The sequence below is a fragment of the Rhinatrema bivittatum genome, chromosome 2, assembly GCF_901001135.1.
Source record: "Rhinatrema bivittatum chromosome 2, aRhiBiv1.1, whole genome shotgun sequence".
In the NCBI taxonomy this organism is placed as follows: Eukaryota; Metazoa; Chordata; class Amphibia; order Gymnophiona; family Rhinatrematidae; genus Rhinatrema; species Rhinatrema bivittatum.
This window is the reverse complement of record NC_042616.1, coordinates 193,376,310-193,399,271: the sequence shown is the minus strand read 5'-3', so window position 1 is coordinate 193,399,271 and position 22,962 is coordinate 193,376,310. Positions and strand designations below refer to the sequence as shown.

At 42.2% G+C, this 22,962-nt stretch overlaps 1 protein-coding gene across 4 annotated transcripts in view; it reads left to right on the top strand.

Moving 5' to 3' along the window:
- Positions 1-22,962, top strand: part of ETV1 (ETS variant 1) — a 221,801-nt gene that overhangs the window by 171,638 nt on the left and 27,201 nt on the right. For all 4 annotated transcript variants that reach the window (XM_029588997.1, XM_029588995.1, XM_029588996.1 and 1 more), the window contains exon 11: positions 1,736-1,905. In XM_029588997.1, coding sequence (XP_029444857.1) covers positions 1,736-1,905 — 170 coding nt within the window. The remainder of the gene's footprint in view (positions 1-1,735; positions 1,906-22,962) is intronic.

Sequence of the window (22,962 nt, the reverse complement as noted above, 5' to 3'; positions counted from 1 at the left end):
GGATAACTAATAGCTGGATAAGTTTATTGGGCTAACTTTAGATCTGCTCAGTGGCTGGTCTAACTTATCCCACGGACCATGCCATAGAATGTCCCTCTCCCGCACACTGTTTAGCCAGTTGATTAGTTAGCCGGATATTTATCTTGTTACGTGGCAGCTGCTGAACACAGCCAAATATTCAAACAGCACTGCTTGGCCAGATATCCAGCTAATTGGCACTGAATATCGACCTCTAAAGGGGTCTGATTATCAAAGCATATTTAAATTGTGCATGAATGCACCTACTTGCAATGTCGTGCATAAATATTAACAGGGGAAATTAAAGGGTTGCCTGGAGGTGTTCCGGCAGGATTCAGAAGTACATGCATAAGTTGCTGTTTTGTAAGCAGTAAGCATGCATATATTTTTATGCCTGCTAATTGGCATGCACAGCTGAAATTGAATTTGTCTTTTGTCTATAGCTTTTGGATGGGAGGTCTGAGTGGGTTCAGGTTGAAGTGTTAGAAGATGTAAGTGAATTGGAGTGGTGGAATAGCCTAGTGATTAGAGCAGAGGGCTACGCAAGAAGGTTCAAATCCCATTGCTGCTCCTTAGGACCTTAGGCAAGTCACTTTACCCTCCATTGGCTCCTGTACAAACTTACCAGGTGATTCATCAAACCGTGTTAGGGCTCTAGCATGTGTTACATTGCATGATATTTTGCATCTCCCCACACACATACCCTTCCCTATTACGGTGATCTTCTTTGCATGTGATTTGCATGCATGAATATTGCAAATACATGCAAAGAAGGCCATTACTAGTCAGTTTTATGTAAATATTTTATCTTGGCCGACCAAGAAGGTGGTCAGCTGCGATAAAATATCTACTCCTACTTGAAATGCATTAGATGTGCTACAGGAGGCCCAGGACAATAATGTGGATCCCGAGGCTCCCGCCACGCATTTAAAGAGAGAGAAAAAAAAAAAGCAGCAAATGGTAGTTTGAGCGGAGGTCAGTGCTGACACCCACTCAACCTGGGGCTGCCAATCGGCAGCGATGGCCCCCCCACACCCCTCCCCTCATCTCCATCCAGAATTCCTCCTTTCCCCAAGAACATCTAGAAGATCCCCCAGTCCATAAAATTAATTTGAGGCTCCAGCCTCCCCGAAGTCCATCAGGCATCCCCTTCCTACCCCCTGGTCCCTCCAAAGTCCATTTAGTACTCCTCCCCCTCCCCGGCTCCTAAATTCCAACAATCAAAACTCTGACCCCCCCAAAGTCCAACAATCAAGCCCCCCTCAGTCCCCTGTACCCCCCTAAAGACCAACAATCAAAACCCCACCCCATCAAAAAAACAGGTGCTGGACCCCTCCCACCCCTGACCCCCACCCCCCTTCCAGAACCCCCCTTTAATAGTGTGCACCCATGCACCTGACCCGGTTGGCACCATTTTCCAAAATGGCGCTGACCTGCCCTTGCCTCAGCCATGTGACTGGGGTAAGGACTGTGGATCGGACCCAAGTCACGTGACCTACTCCTCCACTTTCTCAGTACACAGCCATACCCCACACCCGTGTCAGAAAGCATTCCCAAATTCACGCTTCTGCATGCTTTCCCTATCTTTTTGTTTTGCTTTGCTTTTTTTTAAGTACTGGAAGGTTTACTGCCAGAGTTATTTTTAAAATTAAGCTTATAGACTACAAGCTCAGTTTCCACAGCAAGTCAAGAGCTAATTGTTTAATATATGTTTCAGGTGATATTAAACAGGAGCCTGGACTGTACCGTGAGGGGCCCACATATCAACGGAGGGGCTCACTTCAGCTCTGGCAGTTTTTGGTAGCTCTCCTTGATGACCCCTCAAATTCTCACTTCATTGCTTGGACAGGCCGAGGCATGGAGTTTAAGCTGATTGAACCTGAGGAGGTAGGTGTTGCTTCTCAAGCAGAGGTCATGAATAAAAGAACAGTATGTGACTTTTTTCTTTCTTTCTTAAATAATTTTGGCTTTATTTACAAAAGGGAGGAACAAACGACAGGTAATGGACTGCGGCTACTCACTGATTTCAGCTTTTGTTGCACTTTTTTTTGCTAAGTATCTACTTTTATAAGTGCTTATTTGTTCAAATTTAGAAATAGTGCACTTACTGAAAAATAAATAAATACACGTGGCTGAGGTGAAGGAGCAACTTGGTCCTTTTTTTTTGCAAAATAATTTTTTATTGAGAGGAAACATTGGCAGACATTAAGTCCCACATTACAGCAAATAAAAACAGGATGCATATCAACTGATACAACCCAAGGAAAAACAGGTGGTACACAATAACAGAACAGCGACCACGTCTCCATCCCAACACATTTTACCATTTCTCCCCTCAACCCTTCCCCCCACAATACCTGCAAACTCCAGTAACCCACACATCACCATTCACACCACACTCCCGTCATGCCACAGCACTCGCACCCCACCCCAACCCCCCCTCCATCCCTTATACCCTTTCCCTTACAGAGATCAGGGCTTATGTCCAACTAGAATCGTATCCACCAGCCCGTAACCCTTCCTGCAGCGCCGCTGGTCCTTTGAGCATTTTTTTTTTTTTTTATTTGGAGCCCTTTCTGGCCCCCTTCACTCCCGACAGAGAGCTGTGCTAGACTTCGGACAGGCAGGGCAAGGAAAGCAGATCAACCTTTTATTTTTCAGTGAGGCTCTATGCTATGACACAAGTTATCGCAGGTCTGGCATTTCCTTTACCTTACAGTTCCAAATCGGGACTCTGCCTCAAATTAAGCAATGAGGCTGCATAGCAACCTTTGATCCAGTCCTTCAGCCCTCACGTGTCACAAGTGAACAGTGCTTGAAACATACTGTTGGCATTCCCTGCAGGTGTGTTGGTGCTACCTCTGCAGCACTTGCAGCCCAATAGGTAGGAGCCATGCCTCCTGCAAAGCTGCACATAGTGTGACTGCTGAGATGGCCTTTTCTGTTTTGCTTTTCTTTTTTTTTTTTTAAGTGCTTCTGCATCGATCTCTTGAAACCAAAACATCAGGGGATTTTTTTTTTTCACTTTTCTGACACTTCGAAGTGAATTACTTTCAGGTACTATAGATATTTCCATATTCTCAGAGGGTTTACAATCTAAAGTTTGTACCTAAGACATTGGAGGGGGAAGTGACTTGCCCACGGTCACAGGAAGCCCTTCTCATTTTAATCTATTGACAGGGATTACACGATGGATGCTTATTGATCCTCTCTCCTGCCTGTAAGGTTTTTTTTTTTAATATTTGTCTGATGTTGTATGTAATGTTTATTGTAATCTGCTTTGGGGGTGCCTATTAGAAGCAGAATATAAACAGAATAAAATAAATGTACTGCTCTCTATACAGTTTTATGGAATATGTAAAATAAACTGAGAGCCAGATAACAGAAAGGCATCACCTATCCAGGCACCTCTGCTAATATTTTAAACATTGGGAGTGCAATTTTCAAAGGCATTTCCATTGTTAAAAGCAGTGCTTTACCCATAGAAATGGCCTTTTACAAAATTGCCCAGCTGATGGTGCAGGAAAGCTTAGGTGCGTGCTGCCTGTCCACGTGTAAGTTTACCTGTTCGGAACGGAAGCGTTCCCAGGTGCAGAGTTGGAGAGGGATGTGAACTTAGATGCATAATTTGGAATTTTCAGAAGTATGTGCATACCTTTTCCCCAAAACGTTTCTGCACCCACAACAGCAGATATAATTTTGTAGAAGTACATTTGGTGGGAAAATTTTCATAGCTGACGTATGCTTTTAAAATTAGGCTATCTTGCATGACAAATAGCTGCATAATTTAGGAGAGCTGTTATAAAATCATCCCCATAGAGGTCAGTTTTCAGGCAGCTGCTAAGCAGACAAGATATCTGGCTAAATTATAGCCAGTTACCATTTGGTGAATTTTCGGCTAAACCTAACTGGCTAGGTTTACTGCAGAATATTTCTTAAATGTACTTGGTTAAAATTTAACTGGCTAAATTTATCTAATTTAGATGCCAATTTACTAAGTTGTAGTTAAAAAACACAGTACCATGTTGTTTCACTGCAGGAAAATTACCACATGATTTACTAAATTATGATATCTGAGTACCACAGTTTAATAAATAATGCATTACTGTGGTCAGGAGCTTTGCACGTTTCCGGTCTCCAGTTCTGGGGCTGCCAATTTTTTAAAGAGCTCACAATATGCTGAAATGTCCACATCCAAGGGCGCATGTCCCTAGTGGAGTAATGGTGTCACACCAGTCCCCTCTACCCACACTCCCACCTGGACCTCAGAAGTATTATCAAAGACCACCCAAGTCCTGCCCCTCCATGTAAAGGTAACGGGCATCCCTGCTCTTACGGAACCCACCCCCCAAACTTTCAACAAAGACCTCAAAATCCCTGGTGGTCCAATGGGAAAATGAGCAATCCCCGCTTGCCCCTGGCTCATCAGTGCCCTTCAAAATGATACTGGTTAACACCTGGTAATCCTTTGCAGGGTGGAGGGGGAGTAGGAAATGTCAGGGGTCAACTGGTGCCATTTTATTTTTTTATTTTTTTTTTAAATTTATACTTTATTAATTTTATAATTTCAATTACAAGAAAATATTTCAATGCGTTCTCCATGTTCCAGAAAAGAAAAAAACAATATAATTGTGAACATACTTCACTTTACAACAAAAGGAAAATACAATATCCTGGTCTGGTACACATTGTAATATATTTAGGAAATAGGGGAAGACCAAGATTATATTAAGCAGATCATAGGTAATCTAAATAATTTGAAATTGAATACTGAGACTTGAGGTTAGCCAATAACCGTGATTACTCTTATCCAACTACTCCTAGATTCACTTAGGTACAAGATGGTCTATCTAAATAGCTACGTAACTGTATTGGCTCTGTAAAAATATATTTTGCAACTGGTGCCATTTTAAGAAAAGGTGCTTGTGGGGCCCTGGATCATCAGGAACTTTAAGGTACCATTGTTAGAGGATTAAGGGATAGTTTCCCCTAAGTGTGTGCCCTCCCCTCACCTTCCCCTCCCTTCCCCTACCTAACCCACCCCCCCGGCCCTATCTAAACCCCCCTCCTACCTTTATCCACAGATTTACGCCTGCCAGAGGCAGGCGTAAATCTGCGTGCGCCAGCGGGCTGCTTCGGAATTTATTGCCAGAGGATGTGGTTACAGCAGTTAGTATAGTTGGGTTTAAGAAAGGTTTGGATTAGTTCCAAGAGCAGATGTCCATAAACTGCTATTAATCAATAAAGATTATTAGCTTGGGATCTATTCATTTAAGGTTTGAGTACTTGCCAAGTACTTGTGACTTGATTTACCACTTAAGTTTAGATCCATTGACAGGTTACCATTTTGTAAATAGCTTTAAAAGATGTTGCTTAGTTTTTTTGTGCTACAGTTGAATGACAGGCTCAAAGATATATAAAAATTCTAAAGATCTACTAATATGCTCTTACAAGAAACACAATGTAACTTCCTCACTTGTTTTTATATTTCCCAGTGTAGAGCTTTTTGGGGGAACATAGCTTCCAGTGAAACCTGTTTGAAATGCTCCTGTCTTCTTGATACTTTGAGTCATACTTTCTGGCCATGAATCTCTTTACGCCACAGATTCTGGCGTAAAGTTCTGCTATATATGGCTGATAATGTGGGTTTTTCTATTCCTTGTAATCCTGTTTTGATATTATTTAGGATTTTTCGCTTCTTGCTTTCTACAACAAATATCAAAACTTGTTGCTTGAAAAAGGTTTTCTGTTGAGTTAAAAAGAAAATATTCTCTTTTCCTGGAGAGATGTGCATGTTTATAGCTTCATATATTGGAGAAATGCAAAGGATGCTCTTGCAACATCGAGGCAGGTTATGGCATGCCAACCTCCAGGCCCTGTCGCTCACAGCCTGGACGTTGAAAGGTTAATATTGCAACTGCTCGATCTCTCAGAGGATGTGTCTCAGATCCTTGTGGCTTTTTGAAAGCCGTCCACTAGAAAGTCCTATGGACTGAAGTGGAGGAGGTTTTCCATGTGGGATGAGCAGAAGGTCCTAGATCCATTCTCCTGCCCCACACAAAAACTGCTTGATTACCTTCTACACCTATAGGAAACTGGCTTAAAAACCAACTCTGTTAGAGTTCATCTCAGTGCAATTGGCACATACCACCAAGGTGTAGATGGTACGGCCATCTCTGTTGTATGATTCATGTGGGGCCTGCTTCAGTTGAAGCCTCTTCTAATGCTTCCTGCTATGTCTTGGGAATTCAACGTGGTGTTAGCTCAGCTGATGAAAACTCATTTTGACCTTTGACCTGAAGTACCTGACTTGGGAGTTCATGTTTTTGGTGGAGATCACCATAAATCTTATAGAATGAGACATATTTATCTAGAATTACAGCTAATGGACCAATATAGATGTTAAATAAGGTTACTGATAAAATGGATCCTTGTGGGACCCCAGTTTTCAAAGAGTTCATGTGGATTGTTGCTGGTGTCCTGCATCCTGATGTTATATAAGAAGTGAACCAGTCATAGATCTGCCCTAAAATTCTAAAATAGGCATAAACAATTTACTGTATCAAATGCTGCACTGACCAAGGAAGACAGCAATCCTGTTTTATTTGCTTCAATTGTACGAAGATGAAAATCCAGTACCGATACTAAAAGAGTTTCTGTGCTATGTCTTTGTCTAAAACCACACTGATGAGGACTTAGAATTTCATGATCATTCAGATACGTTGTTAGCTGTTGTAAAACAACTTTTCTAGGACCTTGGACATGATTGGTAAATTTGAAATAGGCCTATAGCACGAACAGGAATCTATGGATAGAGTACCGCACTTTAAAATTAGGCTTACAATAGCTCTTTTGAATACTTCAGGAAAAATACCAATCCATAGAGAACATCTAACAATGTGAAAGATTACGTTTAAAAATAATTCTTTACCAATTATTAAAGCCCCAATAGGACATGGGTCAATTACACAAATGGAATGTCTCAATTGCCTGAGATATTTTTCAATTTCCATTAATGTAGATAATTCAAAATTATTCTAGCTGGCCATAATTGGCTAGGAATTTAAACTGGTAGATTATTAAGATTTAGAATAATCTAGAGTTCTGACCAAATCATTGATCTTTGTTACACAAAATGATGCAAATGTTTCACAATCCATTTTCATCTCATTTTGCAGGAACAGTAACTTTAAAACACGCATGCACATGTCCATATACTCGCACATATGGGCGTGAACACACATGCGCTTGAATTTTATATTGTCCGCGCAAGTGCGTGCACATTATCGACTTGATTTTAAAAGGGCCATGCACGTAAATAATGGGGGTTATGCACGTGGCTAGGCCTTGCGCGTGCTGCGTGCATTTTCGGAAGGGCACAGCTATGCGCATAACCCCTGTTACATGCCGAAGTGCCAGGCTTCTCCAAAGAGGCGGGATGGGCCGGGACAGCACCATTCTACAGTGTCCTGGGGAAGCACGCGCCGGCAGCAGGCCGGCACACATAACTTACTTCTGCTTATCAGAGAAGTATTTATTTATTTATTTATTTACTTATTTGAGGGTTTTTATCTACCGACATTCGTAGGTACATCATGCCGGTTTACATAGAACAGTATTAACAGGATAGAGAGTTACATAAAACTGGAGCATTGTTAACAAAAGATAAAAGGGATTTCAAGAGATAGGTTAATAACAATATGATGACAATGTGCAAACAATGAGTAAGGAATTTCAAGAGATAGGGTAATAACAATATAATAATAATAAGCGAACAATGAGATAGGAACAAAAACTGAGTGGTTACAAAAACCATGGATTAGGCATCAAACAAGGAGTTGAAAGTGCAGTATGATGGGTTAAGGGTAAGCTTGTTTGAAAAGCCAGGTTTTGAGTTTTTTCTTAAATTTCTGAGTGCATTGTTCTTGTCAGAGATCGGGTGGCATGGAATTCCAGGTTGATGGACCTGCAATGGATAGTGCACGTTCTTTTGTAGTGGTAAGGTGGGAAAGCTTAGGTGAAGGTATGCAAAGAGTGCCTTTATAGGATGATCTGGTAGGTCTATTGTGGGTGTGAAATTGTAGGGAGTCATTTAGCCAGTGCATGCTCTGGTTATGTAAGGTTTTATGTATGATGGTGAGAGTTTTGTAGACGATACGGTAGGAGATAGGGAGCCAGTGAAGATCTCTGAGGAAGGGGGTGATATGATCTCTTTTGCGGGAATTTGTGAGTATTCTAGCAGCAGAGTTTTGAAGCATTTGTAGAGGTTTAATCGAGGCTTTGGGGAGACCGAGGAGTAGGGAATTGCAGTAATTTATTTTGGAAAGTATAGTGGCTTGGAGTACAGTGCGGAAATTGTTAAGGTGGAGGAGCGGTCTAAGTTTCTTTAGGGTGTTTAGTTTAAATTAACAATTTTTCATTGTCGAGCCAATGGATCTTTTTAGGTTGAGGTGGTTATCTATAGTGACACCGAGGTCTCATACTTGTTGGGAGAATGTAGTTGCTTGGGGTGGGGCGCTTATGGGGTTATGGGGTGGCGAGATGATAATAAGTTGCGTTTTGGAGGTTTTGAGGGCCAGGTTTAGGCTGTTGAGGAGGCTGTAGATCGAAGATAGGGCGTTTTCCCAGGTTTTAAGGGTATTAGCTAAGGAGTCTGTGATGGGGATAAGGATTTGGACGTCGTCCACATAAATAAAGTGAGTGAGGCCTAAATCGGAGAGGAGTTGGCAGAGTGGCAGCAAGTAGATATTGAAGAGGGTGGAGGAGAGGGTGAAGCCTTGAGGAACACCCCTGGATAGGTGGATAGGTTTAGATTACCTGTCATCTATTCTAACCTTGTAGAGTCTGTTGTTTAGATACGATTCAAACCAGTGGAGGGGGGGTTCCAGATATTCCAATTTCTTTGAGATGCGTTAATAGGATGCTGTGATTTACAGTGTCAAAGGCAGAGGATATGTCAAGTAGGGCAAGTATGTATGATTGGCCTTTGTCAAAACCTTTTAGAATGGCGTCAGTGAGGGAAATTAGGAGTGTCTCGGTATTGAAGAATCTGTGGAAGCCAAATTGTGATGGGAAAAGGATGTTATGTTTTTCCAGGTGGTCAGAAAGCTGGAGGTTTACTACTTTTTCAAGTACTTTAGCCAAGAAAAGAAGTTTTGAGATGGGACAGAAGTTAGAGGGATCAGAAGGGTCAAGATTAGGTTTTTTGAGAATGGGTTCGATGGTAGCTTGCTTTAAGGGTTGGCGGTACGTTTCCAAGGATAAGGGAGCAGTTAATGATTTCAGCGATGGGTTTGGCTATTATACTAGGTATGGACAAGAGAGATTTAGTGGGGATGGTATCAGAAGGGTGCCGTGCTGGTTTCATTTTCTTTAGTATAGCTTCTGTCTCAGAGGAGGAGGTAGGTTCAAAGACATTTAGTGTGGCGTGAGGGGTGTAGTGGGCTAGGAAGTGGAAGGAAAGCGTTGCAAGAGTTTGGAGATTTTGTTGCAGAAGAAGAGTGCGAGGTTAAGTTACAGAACAAAAAAAAATAAGGGTACGTAGGTAGGGGGTAGGGGTCAGAGGGGAGAGGGGAAAGGGGAGGAAGGTTAAGTAGGGGGCTAGGGAAGTTCCCTCCAAGTCCACTCCTTTATTGAAGTGGACTGGGAAGGAACTGGAAAAAAGGCTGATCGCATCACCATGCGTAATTTGAACATTCCCCCCCCCAGTGCGCGTGCCACTGGCCGCCAGCACATATGTGCACGGATTTTAAAATCTGCGCGCGCGCATGCAGCCATCAGATTTTGTAACATGCGTGTGCCAGCACATGCATGTTATAAAATCAGAGTGTCCATGTGCGCGTGCTGGGAACCATGCGCACATTGACGCGTGTGCGCGAGTCTTAAAATCGATCCCTGTATAAAATACACCTAGTGAGCATATGTGTGTTCCTAATTTTAAGCAGTTATATGAGGAAATGTTGTTTGCGTATTTTCCTTAGGACTAGTCAGCTTTTATATATGTAAGTGAGCACATTTTACAATGTTTGCATGAAGGAAATGACCAGTTTTACCAATTAGTCCACTAGTTTGCCCAGTCTATCTCTATGTCATCAATGCCCCTCTGGCTGTATGGGGATCTCACACTAGAATATGTGAACTGCTGTTAAGTACATTTTATTTATTTTTCCTGACGCAGAGATCATTGATTTGTGGCATCTCGAAACGCAGTACTGCGTCGGGTTGTTGTAATAGTTGGTGTAATCAACAATTCAAGCTATGTGTGGTAGTGGGTTATAACTTAAAAGAGTACAAAGTGATAGCAACAGTATTTTGTATTCAAGTGGTTTAATTGAAAAAAAAAAAAAAGCCCTTATAAAAAAAAAAGTTACGTTTTTTCTCGTAGGAGTAACAGTATGGGTTTTGTCCATTTTTGAGAAACAGCACAATAGCATATGAGGTAAATGGTTTCTAATTACAGTGCATAAGAAACAAGATAAAACAAAAAAAGAAGCAAAAAAAAAAGAGAAAACACAGCATGGGCTAATGATTATATCTTATGCCGTGAATTGATAGTACCAGTTTTGGTACATGTGACTTGCTGCTCTTTATTTGAAAGCCCTAATATGATATAGTATTTTTAATTGCACCGCTGATACAAGAAATAAATGTAGCGTCTGACATTTTTGTAAGTATTTTTTAATAAAGATGGATGTTTTAGACTACCGTTGCTTTTTATACTTTCTCTCTTAATGTTTTTCTTAAGTGTTTTACCCATTTAACTTGCTGTCTAAAAAATGTATTCCTCCTCCCCCACCCCCAATGTTGCCAAAGGTACGCACATAGATGGCATTTTCATCTTTAGGTGTGCACTTTTTCAGCAAAATCTGACCTACAGAATAAAAGCAGATGTGACTGTGTGCACTTTGTGCCTTCAGATGATTTCAGAGTGAGAAATCATGCACACTTCCACTTTGAGAATTAGTGCAAAGCCCATGGGTAAAAGCATGCTCTCTGTCCCAGTGTGGACAGTTTGAAAGTTGCCCCCCTTAAAAATGGAAATCTGAGAATAGGACAACTGTCACATTTGTTTAACGAATATACACTCAAGTATTTGATTCTAAATAAGTGCATCTATCGAATCTTGCAGTGTCATGTTGAAACATACTGGGTACACCAGTACTCTGCAGTTCCTTTTACTGAAATATGAGTTAGTTCCTGAGGCCAGTACATAAATGAGCCTTTCATTTGTCTGTAATGGCCATGCATCCTGAACTGTTGGCATTTCTTTCTGAATGTAATCCTGTACCGTATTTGATGGTCTTGAAATTAGTGGAATTGCATATGCTTATTTAGAGGTAGATTTTATAAAGAGGCGTACATGTGCGTGTGCACCTTGTGCGCGCCGAGCCACACTGCCTTCCCCCGTTCCCCCTAACCTGATGTTCCCAGCCCTTCCCCTAACCTTTCCTCCACCCTAGCTCTACTCTTCCCCCCCCCCAAAAAAATTTTTTTTATTTTACCTTTTGCGTGCACCAGCAGGCTGCCAGCACGCGATCCCTCGACACAGCGGCAATAGCCGCTGTGTTGCAGGCCTCTGGCTCCGCCCCCTCCCCGCCCCCTTTTGCAAGCCCCGGGACTTACACGCGTCCCAGGGCTTTACGCACGTCACCGGGTCTTTTGAAAATAGGCCTGGCACGCGTAACCTTTTTAAAATCCGGCCCTTAATGTTTTACCCTGACCTGAGTCACCTTGGGAAAGGCAAATTCAAGAAATTTTGATTTGATTTTGAATGTAGTGAAGCCATAGCTCAGCTTGCTAGATATTTTCAGGTTTTTATTCTCCTTCCCACCTATAAAGCAGAGTATTAGGACCCATATTGATCCTTAAAAAAAACTGGATTCTTCAGAGGTGGTTATCTTTTGTTTGATCAGCGTAAGAATTATGCAGGGATGATGATGTACCTGAGCTTTCAAGACCTTGCATGTCTCTTCTTCAGATCTGTCCCTTTTTGATGGTCACATCTGAGAGGGGACATATATGTTCTAGAAAGTTCAGATACTGCTTTGGCTCTGGATTGTTCATACGTTGGTCCCTTAAAGGTCCTTTAAAAGGTATCAAGGCCTGAAAAATATTCAGCTGCATCCTATAAAAACTATTAGGGGTGTTAACACTGTGACAAGTGTTTATTCAAGTTAAATGCTATTGCAAGTGGCTAACGGCACTGTTAAGAAGCATAAGTTAGCTTGCGACAATGTTAAAGTGAAATTTATGCTAATGACATGGGGTAGATTTTCAAAGGGTTTCGCGCGTAACCCCCGAAAAGCTGCCCCTGCGTGCGCCAAGCCTATCTTGCATAGGCTTGGCGGTGCACGCAAGCCCCGGGAGGCGCGTATGTCCCGGGGCTTGCAAAAAGGGGCGGGGAGGGGGAGTGGCCTGAGCCTCCAGGCACAGCGTCCATTTGCCGCTGTGCCTGGGATCGCGGGCCGACAAGTGTAACGTCTTCAACAAAAGTATGGGGGAGGGGGTTTAGATAGGGCTGGGAGGCAGGTTAGGGAGGGGGAGGGGCGGGTGCGGGTGCAGCGGGTGCGGCTGCGCGCGCATGTTATAAAATCAGGCGTAAATATTTTTGCGCCATGTTGCGTGAACAAATCTGTGACTGCGCACAGGTTTTAAAATCTGCCCTATAATACAAAATAGCTCACCTGTTTGCACAACAAAAAAAGTGCTTGTGCAAAATGCTTTGGAGACATGTGTACATGTACTTTAGCATCTGCAGTAATGTGGGCCACATTTACATCTCATTAACATTATTTTTTAATACATACAATAAACTCTGCATGACCAGTATGCACTTTTAGACACTTTGGGGCAGATTTTCAAAGGGGTACGTGCGTATCTATTAAAATCCAACGTACTCTTGTTCGCGCCGGCGTACTTTATTAAAATCTACCCCTATGTCAGTGCACTTTGGTTCATCAGCTCCTGAGTTACTTAAACTACAAGCAATATTTTTAAAAGTAGGAATATAATAGAAACGTCTTCTTATATGGGCTAAACATACACAAAGAGTCATTCTTCATGATGATTGAATTGATTAACATAGATCAAAATTATAATTTCTTGGTTTTTTTGTCGACAAACAGTGCTGAATTACCCATGACGCATGGGTGATGTCATCCAACAGCACTGAATGGACCCATTTCTCTACGTCAGTAAAATTTTAGCTACTGAGCAAGTGCACTGCCTCGTGAGCCCCTCAGTTTTTTCTGTCCAAGCTTCCTCCTGGATGTGTTCCCTCTCTCTCTGCTTAATTTAATTTTTAACTTCTATATAAGTTCTAACTCACTTTCAAGTTGCCTTCTGCCTCAGCAGCCCCTCAACGGTACTTTTCAAAGCTACACAAAAAAAAGATGTTTGGCTTCAAGAAGGCCACCTCCACTGGCTTCAAGGACTTTGATTGTGACATGATGTCCCCAGTGAGGCCATGACATCTGTTACAGATACCTGGGACCCAATCATTACTCAGCTAACTGTTACGACTATGATTGAATGACACCAAGGTCCCAAAAGAACAGGGCCTGGAAGATGGAAGAATTTTGAAGGTCAATGAAAACTCAAAGTCATTCTTTCTCTCAGAACCGGGCCTGTTCAGGCTTCCTCAGTACCTAGTTGAGCCACAGCTCCTCAAGCAAAACTCACCAAATTGCGGCACTGGGTTCTGGATCTACCATAGTTCAGTGGTCATGTAAGACATGGAAACATGAAGAACAAGAGCCAACGAGCACCTCAGTACACCACAGGCTGCTTCCCTCGCCTCTTAGGGCTCATCTCAGAAGAAAAATAAGAAGAAGCACCATTTGTCAGAGCTGGCAATGCAGTTGGCACCACTGAAGCTGAAATCATTGCCAATGCATGCATTTTCAATGAACAGGGCCTTGAAACATCAGACTTGAAGTCTGATGTTTCAAGCTAGATAAAGCTTCTGCTCCATCATTGTATCCAATCTTGGCTTTGTTAATACATCCATTGGCATTGCCGATGCACAGGACCTCAGCACACCGGTCCTTGGTGCTATTGACACTTTCAGCACACTTGATGCAAAACAGGCCTTGCATTGGTCCTGGAGGAGATTCCTTATAGTCAGCTCATGCCATTTTGATTGGTGTCTTTATCTTCATTTCACCTCCTTGATCATTAAATTTGTTTGGAGACTCAGGATATTATATGCTCTAAGGTGCCTCTGGTCACTATGCAGGCACCAGCACAGTTAACCCAGGTACAGGGCCCTTTCCAGCAGTAGCTCCACAGGACCTTATGCTAGTTTCAGAGGAGGATGTTTCATTCCCAGTTCCAAGTCAAAGGACACAACAGTCCATAGACCAAATGGCTCAATTGATGAAGACTTTATTTACCTTGTTGGCAGCAAGTAATAAGGAGAGCACCCTTTGATCTCTCCTGTCCAGAATGTTGGATTTGTTCCCCCAGCAGAGGGTCTCTCTCACCTCTGCACCTTGGAAGTACCCATCAGAGATCCTAGAGGTGTGATCTAGCCTTCACCAGTCCCTCTCTGCAAAGGAATCTAGCCAGTCCAAGGATGGGGCACAGGACACCACTGTCTGGAGCATGCCCTGGGAATATTCCCCTCTGAGATGACTGAGGATCATGCCACAATCACCATCATATTCATCAGGGTCATGGGTTAGTGGCCTTCTACCTCTTGGTTGCAAGGAAGGGTCTGAGTGGATCCCCTCAAACCCCTTAACTGACCTGCCAGAGCATTCATCTCCACCAGAATACCTTTTGTAATCTAAATTCCTGGACAAGTTGGTCAAGGTGATTGGCGTCAACAACCATAAGGACAAAGATTCTTGAACCAAAGACTACTTTTGGATTCTGTAAACACCTTCCAACCCTAAATCCTGCGGGATTTACAAATGAGAAAATGGGCGAACTCAACCTCCTGCTCCCCCAGTAGCCAGGAAAATGAAACTTAAATAGAGTTTGTTAGGAACTGGGGAACATTCTAGGGAAGTTAGAGCCTATTCTGACAGGATGGGTTCCACCAAGTGGAACCAGGTTGCTGGTGCTAGCTTTAATACTATAACATGGAGGAATATACATGGAAGAAAGCCAACATTTGCTCAGCAGCACTTGTTTCAGAAGAAACAAGTGAAGAAACAAGTGCTTCCATGTATATAAATGTTGGCTTCACTTTTTTGAAGGAGTTAATAAACATGTGGATAAAGGTGAACCGGTAGATATAGTGTTCTTGGATTTTCAGAAGGCGTTTGATAAACCTTAAATCCAGAACCTCCAGGGTAGCATTGTCTGAAATGCTCCCTGTTCCATTCGCAGGTCCCCAGAGGCAGGCAGAGCTCCGGAGTCTCAATGCGTGGATGAGACGATGGTGCAAAGAAGAGGCATTCAGTTTTGTTAGGACTGGGGAACCTTTTGGGGAAAGGGGAGTCTCTTCCGAAGGGATGGGCTCCACCTTAACCAAGGTGGAATCAGTCTGCTGGCGCTAACTTTTAAAAAGGAGATAGAGCAGCTTTTAAACTAGAACAAAGGGGAAAGCCGACAGTTGCTCAGCAGTGCATGGTTTGGAAAGAGGTATCTTCAAAGGATACTAGTGATGTATTAGAATTAGGGCATCCTGACAGTGAGGTTCCAATTATAAGAAAAGTAGTCCAAGTGCCTGTAACTAAAAACTCAGCTGAGCTAAAAAATTCTAACTTATCCCTATCCGTTAAAAAGCAGAATGGACTGATTCAAATCACGGTGAACCTAGAAGATGTGGTAGGCCTGATTAACAAACTGAAGAGTAGTAAATCACCTGGACCGGATGGTATACACCCCAGAGTTCTGAAGGAATAAAAAATGAAATTTCAGACCTATTAGTAAAAATTTGTAACTTATCATTAAAATCATCCATTGTACCTGAAGACTGGAGGATAGCAAATGTAACCCCAATATTTAAAAAGGGCTCCAGGGGCGATCCGGGAAACTACAGACCGGTTAGCCTGACTTCAGTGCCAGGAAAAATAGTGGAAAGTGTTCTAAACATCAAAATCACAGAACATATAGAAAGACATGGTTTAATGGAACAAAGTCAGCATGGCTTTACCCAGGGCAAGTCTTGCCTCACAAATCTGCTTCACTTTTTTGAAGGAGTTAATCAACATGTGGATAAAGGTGAACCGGTAGATATAGTATACTTGGATTTTCAGAAGGCGTTTGACAAAGTTCCTCATGAGAGGCTTCTAGGAAAAGTAAAAAGTCATGGGATAGGTGGCGATGTCCTTTCGTGGATTGCAAACTGGCTAAAAGACAGGAAACAGAGAGTAGGATTAAATGGGCAATTTTCTCAGTGGAAGGGAGTGGACAGTGGAGTGCCTCAGGGATCTGTATTGGGACCCTTACTGTTCAATATATTTATAAATGATCTGGAAAGAAATACGACGAGTGAGATAATCAAATTTGCAGATGACACAAAATTGTTCAGAGTAGTTAAATCACAAGCAGATTGTGATAAATTGCAGGAAGACCTTGTGAGACTGGAAAATTGGGCATCCAAATGGCAGATGAAATTTAATGTGGATAAGTGCAAGGTGATGCATATAGGGAAAAATAACCCATGCTATAATTACACAATGTTGGGTTCCATATTAGGTGCTACAACCTAAGAAAGAGATCTAGGTGTCATAGTGGACAACACATTGAAATTGTCGGTGCAGTGTGCTGCGGCAGTCAAAAAAGCAAACAGAATGTTGGGAATTATTAGAAAAGGAATGATGAATAAAATGGAAAATGTCATAATGCCTCTGTATCGCTCCATGGTGAGACCGCACCTTGAATACTGTGTACAATTCTGGTCGCCGCATCTCAAAAAAGATATAATTGCGATGGAGAAGGTACAGAGAAGGGCTACCAAAATGATAAAGGGAATGGAACAACTCCCCTATGAGGAAAGACTAAAGAGGTTAGGACTTTTCAGCTTGGAGAAGAGACGACTGAGGGGGGATATGATAGAGGTGTTTAAAATCATGAGAGGTCTAGAACGGGTGGATGTGAATCGGTTATTTACTCTTTCGGATAGTAGAAAGACTAGGGAGCACTCCATGAAGTTAGCATGGGGCACATTTAAAACTAATCAGAGAAAGTTCTTTTTTACTCAACGCACAATTAAACTCTGGAATTTGTTGCCAGAGAATGTGGTTCGTGCAGTTAGTATAGCTGTGTTTAAAAAAGGATTGGATAAGTTCTTGGAGGAGAAGTCCATTACCTGCTATTAAGTTCACTTAGAGAATAGCCACTGCCATTAGCAATGGTTACATGGAATGGACTTGGTTTTTGGGTACTTGCCAGGTTCTTGTGGCCTGGATTGGCCACTGTTGGAAACAGGATGCTGGGCTTGATGGACCCTTGGTCTGATCCAGTATGGCAATTTCTTATGTTCTTATGTTCTTACAAACAAAAAACAAACTTTGAAATGTTTGTATGCTAATGCCAGAAATCTAAGAAGTAAGATGGGAGAATTAGAATGTATAGCAGTGAATGATGACATGGACTTAATTGCAGTATTATTTGTTCTTTGACAGATCGCTGCGTTGTAAGTTTTATTGCAACAATCAATACACAGATTGGTATATTGACTCTTACTGTGGTGAGAGTATGTTTACAGCATAAAGCCCCTGATGCAGCCTTGTTGGCGAAACTCAGTTCGAGTCGGGCACCTCTAATAAAATCTTCCACGGTGTAAGGTAGTCCCTTTGTTGTTTTTTGCCTTGGCTACGTGGGACCGCCTTCCGATTTGCTTTATTGGACCTTAGAATTAGGGCATCCTGACAGTGAGGTTCCAATTATAAGAAAAGTAGTCCAAGTGCCTGTAACTAAAAACTCAGCTGAGCTAAAAAATTCTAACTTATCCCTATCCGTTAAAAAGCAGAATGAAAATACAAACAAAAAACAAACTTTGAAATGTTTGTATGCTACTGCCAGAAATCTAAGAAGTAAGATGGGAGAATTAGAATGTATAGCAGTGAATGATGACATAGACTTAACTGGCATCTCAGTGACATAGTGGAAGGAGGACAACCAATGGACAGTGCTATACCGGGATACAAACTATATCACAATGACAGAGAGGAGCACCCGGGAGGCGGTGTGGCGCTTTATGTCCGGGATGGCATAGAGTCCAACAGGATAAACATCCTGCCTAAGACTAAATGCACAATTGAATCTTTATGGGTAGAAATCCCTTGTGTGTCGGGGAAGACTATAGTGATAGGAGTATACTACCGTCCACCTGGTCAAGATGGTGATACTGATAGTGAAATGCTAAGAGAAATTAGGGAAGCTAACTAAATTGGTAGTGCGGTAATAATGGGAGACTTCAATTACCTCAATATTGACTGGATAAATGTATCATCAGTACATGCTAGAGATATAAAGTTCCTGGATGGAATAAATTACATTTTTATGGCGCAATTGGTCCAGGAACCGACAAGAGAGGGAGCAATTTTAGATCTAATTCTCAGTGGAGGACAGGATTTGGTGAGAGAGGTAATGGTGGTGAGGCCGCTTGGCAATAGTGATCATAATATGATCAAATTTGAAATAATGACTGGAAGAGGGACAGTAAGCAAATCCACGGCTCTCGTGCTAAACTTTCAAAAGGGAAACTTTTATTAAAATGAGAAAAATTGTAAGAAAAAAACTGAAAGGAGCAGCTACAAAGGTAAAAAGTGTGCAAGAGGCGTGGTCATTGTTAAAAAATACCATCCTAGGAGCACAATCCAGATGTATTCCACACATTAAAAATGGTGGAAAGAAGGCAAAACGATTACCGGCATGGTTAAAAGGGGAGGTGAAAGAAGCTATTTTAGCCAAAAGATCTTCATTCCAAAATTGGAAGAAGGATCCAACAGAAGAAAATAGGATAATACATAAGTGTTGGCAAGTTAAATGTAAGACATTGATAAGACAAGCTAAGAGATAATTTGAAAAGAAGTTGGCCGTAGAGGCAAAAACTCACAGTAAAAACTTTTTAAAATATATCCGAAGCAGAAAGCCTGTGGGGGAGTCAGTTGGACCGTTAGATGATCGAGGGGTTAAAGGGGCACTTAGAGAAGATAAGGTCATTGCGGAAAGATTAAATAATTTCTTTGCTTCGGTGTTTACTAAAGAGTATGTTGGGGAGATACCCGTTCCGGAGAAGGTTTTCATGGGTAATGATTCAGATGGACTGAACCAAAACACGGTGAACCTAGAAGATGTGGTAGGCCTGATTGATAAACTGAAAAGTAGTAAATCACCTGGACCGGATGGTATACACCCTAAGGGGCGGATTTTCAGAGCCCTGCTCGCGTAAATCCGCCCAAAACCGGGCGGATTTACGCAAGCAGGGCCCTGCGCGCCGGGAAGCCTATTTTACATAGGCCTACCGGCGCGCGCAGAGCCCCGGGACTCGCGTAAGTCCCGGGATTTTCGGAGGGGGCGTGTCGGGGGGCGGGCCCGAACCGCGCGGCATTTTCGGAGCGTGTCGGGAGCGTTCCGGGGGCGGGCCCGTGGGCGTGGCTATGGCCCGGGGTGGCCCGGGGGCGTGGCCGCGCCCTCCGGACCCGCCCCCAGGTCGCGTCCCGGCGCGCAGGAGGCCCGCTGACGCGCGGGGATTTACGCCTCCCTCCGGGAGGCGTAAATCCCCCGACAAAGGTAAGGGGGGGGGGTTTAGACAGGGCCGGGCGGGTGAGTTAGGTAGGGGAAGGGAGGGGAAGGTGAGGGGAGGGCAAAGGAAAGTTCCCTCCGAGGCCGCTCCGATTTCGGAGCGGCCTTGGAGGGAACGGGGGTAGGCTGCGCGGCTCGGCACGCGCCGGCTATACGTAATTGATAGCCTTGCGCGCGCTGATCCAGGATTTTAGCGGATACGCGCGGCTCCGCGCGTATCTACTAAAATCCAGCGTACTTTTGTTTGCGCCTGGAGCGCAAACAAAAGTAGGCTATTTGCGCTCGTTTTAAAATCCGCCCCTAAGGTTCTGAAGGATCTAAAAAATGAAATTTCAGACCTATTAGTAAAAATTTGTAACCTATCATTAAAATCATCCATTGTACCTGAAGACTGGAGGATAGCTAATGTAACCCCAATATTTAAAATGAGCTCCAGGAGCGATCCGGGAAACTACAGACCGGTTAGCCTGACTTCAGTGCCAGGAAAAATAGTGGAAAATGTTCTAAGCATCAAAATCACAGAACATATAGAAAGACATGGTTTAATGGAACAAAGACAGCATGACTTTACCAAGACAAGTCTTGCCTCACAAATCTGCTTCACGTTTTTGAAGGAGTTAATAAACATGTGGATAAAGGTGAACCGGTAGATGTAGCGTACTTGGATTTTCAGAAGGCATTTGACAAAGTTCCTCATGAGAGGCTTCTAGGAAAAGTAAAATGTCATGGGATAGGTGGCGATGTCCTTTCATGGATTACAAACTGGCTAAAAGACAGGAAACAGAGAGTAGGATTAAATGGACAATTTTCTCAGTGGAAGGGAGTGGGCAGTGGAGTGCCTCAGGGATCTGATTGGGACCCTTACTTTTCAATATATATATACAGTATAAATGATCTGGAAAGAAATATGACGAGTGAGGTAATCAAATTTGCAGATGATACAAAATTGTTCAGTGTAGTTAAATCACAAGCAGATTGTGATAAATTGCAGGAAGACCTTGTGAAACTGGAAAATTGGGCATCGAAATGGCAGATGAAATTTAATGTGGATAAGTGCAAGGTGATGCACATAGGGAAAAATAACCCATGCTATAATTAACCAATGTTAGGTTCCATATTAGGTGCTACAACCCAAGAAAGAGATCTAGGCGTCATAGTAGATAACACATTGGAATCGTCGGTTCAGTGTGCTGCGGCAGTCAAAACAGCAAACAGAATGTTGGGAATTATTAGGAAGGGAATGGTGAATAAAACGGAAAATGTCATAATGCCTCTGTATCCGCTCCATGGTGAGACTCCCCTTTGAATACTGTGTACAATTCTGGTCGCCGTATCTCAAAATAAATATAATTGCGATGGAGAAGGTACAGAGAAGGGTGACCAAAATGATAATGGGAATGGAACAGCTCCCCTATGAGGAAAGACTAAAGAGGTTAGGACTTTTCAGCTTAGAGAAGAGATGGCTGAGGGGGGATATGATAGAGGTGTTTAAAATCATGAGAGGTCTAGAACGGGTAGATATTTCCTGCTATTCTGTTTAATGTAAACCGGTATGATTTACATCGGATATAAGAATGTCGGTATGTAAAAATTAAAAATAAATAAATAAATAAATATGAATCGGTTATTTAGTCTTTCAGATAATAGAAAGACTAGGGGGCACACCATGAAGTTAGTATGTGGCACGTTTAAAACTAATTGGAGAAAGTTCTTCACTCGACGCACAATTAAACTCTGGAATTTGGTGCCAGAGGATGTGGTTAGTTCAGTTAGTATAGCTGTGTTTAAAAAAGGATTGGATAAGTTCTTGGAGAAGAAGTCCATTACCTGCTATTAATTAAGTTGACTTAGAAAATAGCCACTGCTATTAATAGCAACGGTAACATGAAATAGACTTAGTTTTTGGGTACTTGCCAGGTTCTTATGGCCTGGATTGGCCACTGTTGGAAACAGGATGCTGGGCTTGATGGACCCTTGGTCTAACCCAGTATTGCATGTTCTTATGTTCTTAAGTATCCTTGCAGAATACTAGCAAAACAAGTAAATTAGAATGTGCCAATAGAGGTGGTTGTAAAAGCCGAAAAAACCTAGATATATCTAAATATAGAGCACACAGATAAAAATGACTCCAAAGTGCCTGTACCATCTGATAATAAGCAGGTTGGTGGGGACATATAAAAATAGAAGTACAAATAAATCTACTTTAAAACATCTGTATGCAAATGCCAAAGTCTGAAAAATAAGACTGGAGAGTTAGAATGTATGGCGCTAAAGGTAGATATAGACATAATAGGTAACTCAGAAACATGGTGGAAAGGATAACCAATGGGAAATTGTGATGCTTGGTTACAAATTATATCTACATGACAGGGCAGATATATTGGTGGAGGAGAGGCACTCTATTAAGGATGGCATAGAGTCAAGCAGGGTAAAGAATTTTGCAGGAAACAAACTGTACTCTGGAATCCTTATGGCTAGATATTCAAAAGTTAAAAGGGAAGAGTATTGTAGTGGTGTATATATTATTGCCCACTAGGCGAGGATGAGGACTCAGACATTAAAATGCTAACATAAATTAGACTGTCTAGTAAAATTGGCAACACAATTATAATGGGAGACTTCAATTCCTGAGTATTAGTTGGGTAAATGTCACTTCATGATATGCAAAGGAGGAACAGTTCCTAGATGCCATCAATGAATGCTTCATGCTGTAGTTGGTCATGGAATCAATGACAGGGGGAACTAAATTAGACCTAGATTCAAAAGTTAAAAGGGAAGAGTATTGTAGTGGTGTATATATTATTGCCCACTAGGCGAGGATGAGGACTCAGACATTAAAATGCTAACATAAATTAGACTGTCTAGTAAAATTGGCAACACAATTATAATGGGAGACTTCAATTCCTGAGTATTAGTTGGGTAAATGTCACTTCATGATATGCAAAGGAGGAACAGTTCCTAGATGCCATCAATGAATGCTTCATGCTGTAGTTGGTCATGGAATCAATGACAGGGGGAACTAAATTAGACCTAGATTGCAGGACCTAGTGCAAGAGATAAAAGTGGTGGATCTGTTTGGCAGCAATGATCATAATGTAATAAAATTTGACATAATCACTGGAAGGCAAATACTAAGGGAGACTACTGCAGTAGCGTTTAACTATAAAAGGAGAGAGTATGATACAATTATATTTGTTAGGAAAAAAGTGAAAAGGAGCAATCCACAAAGTTAAAAACTTG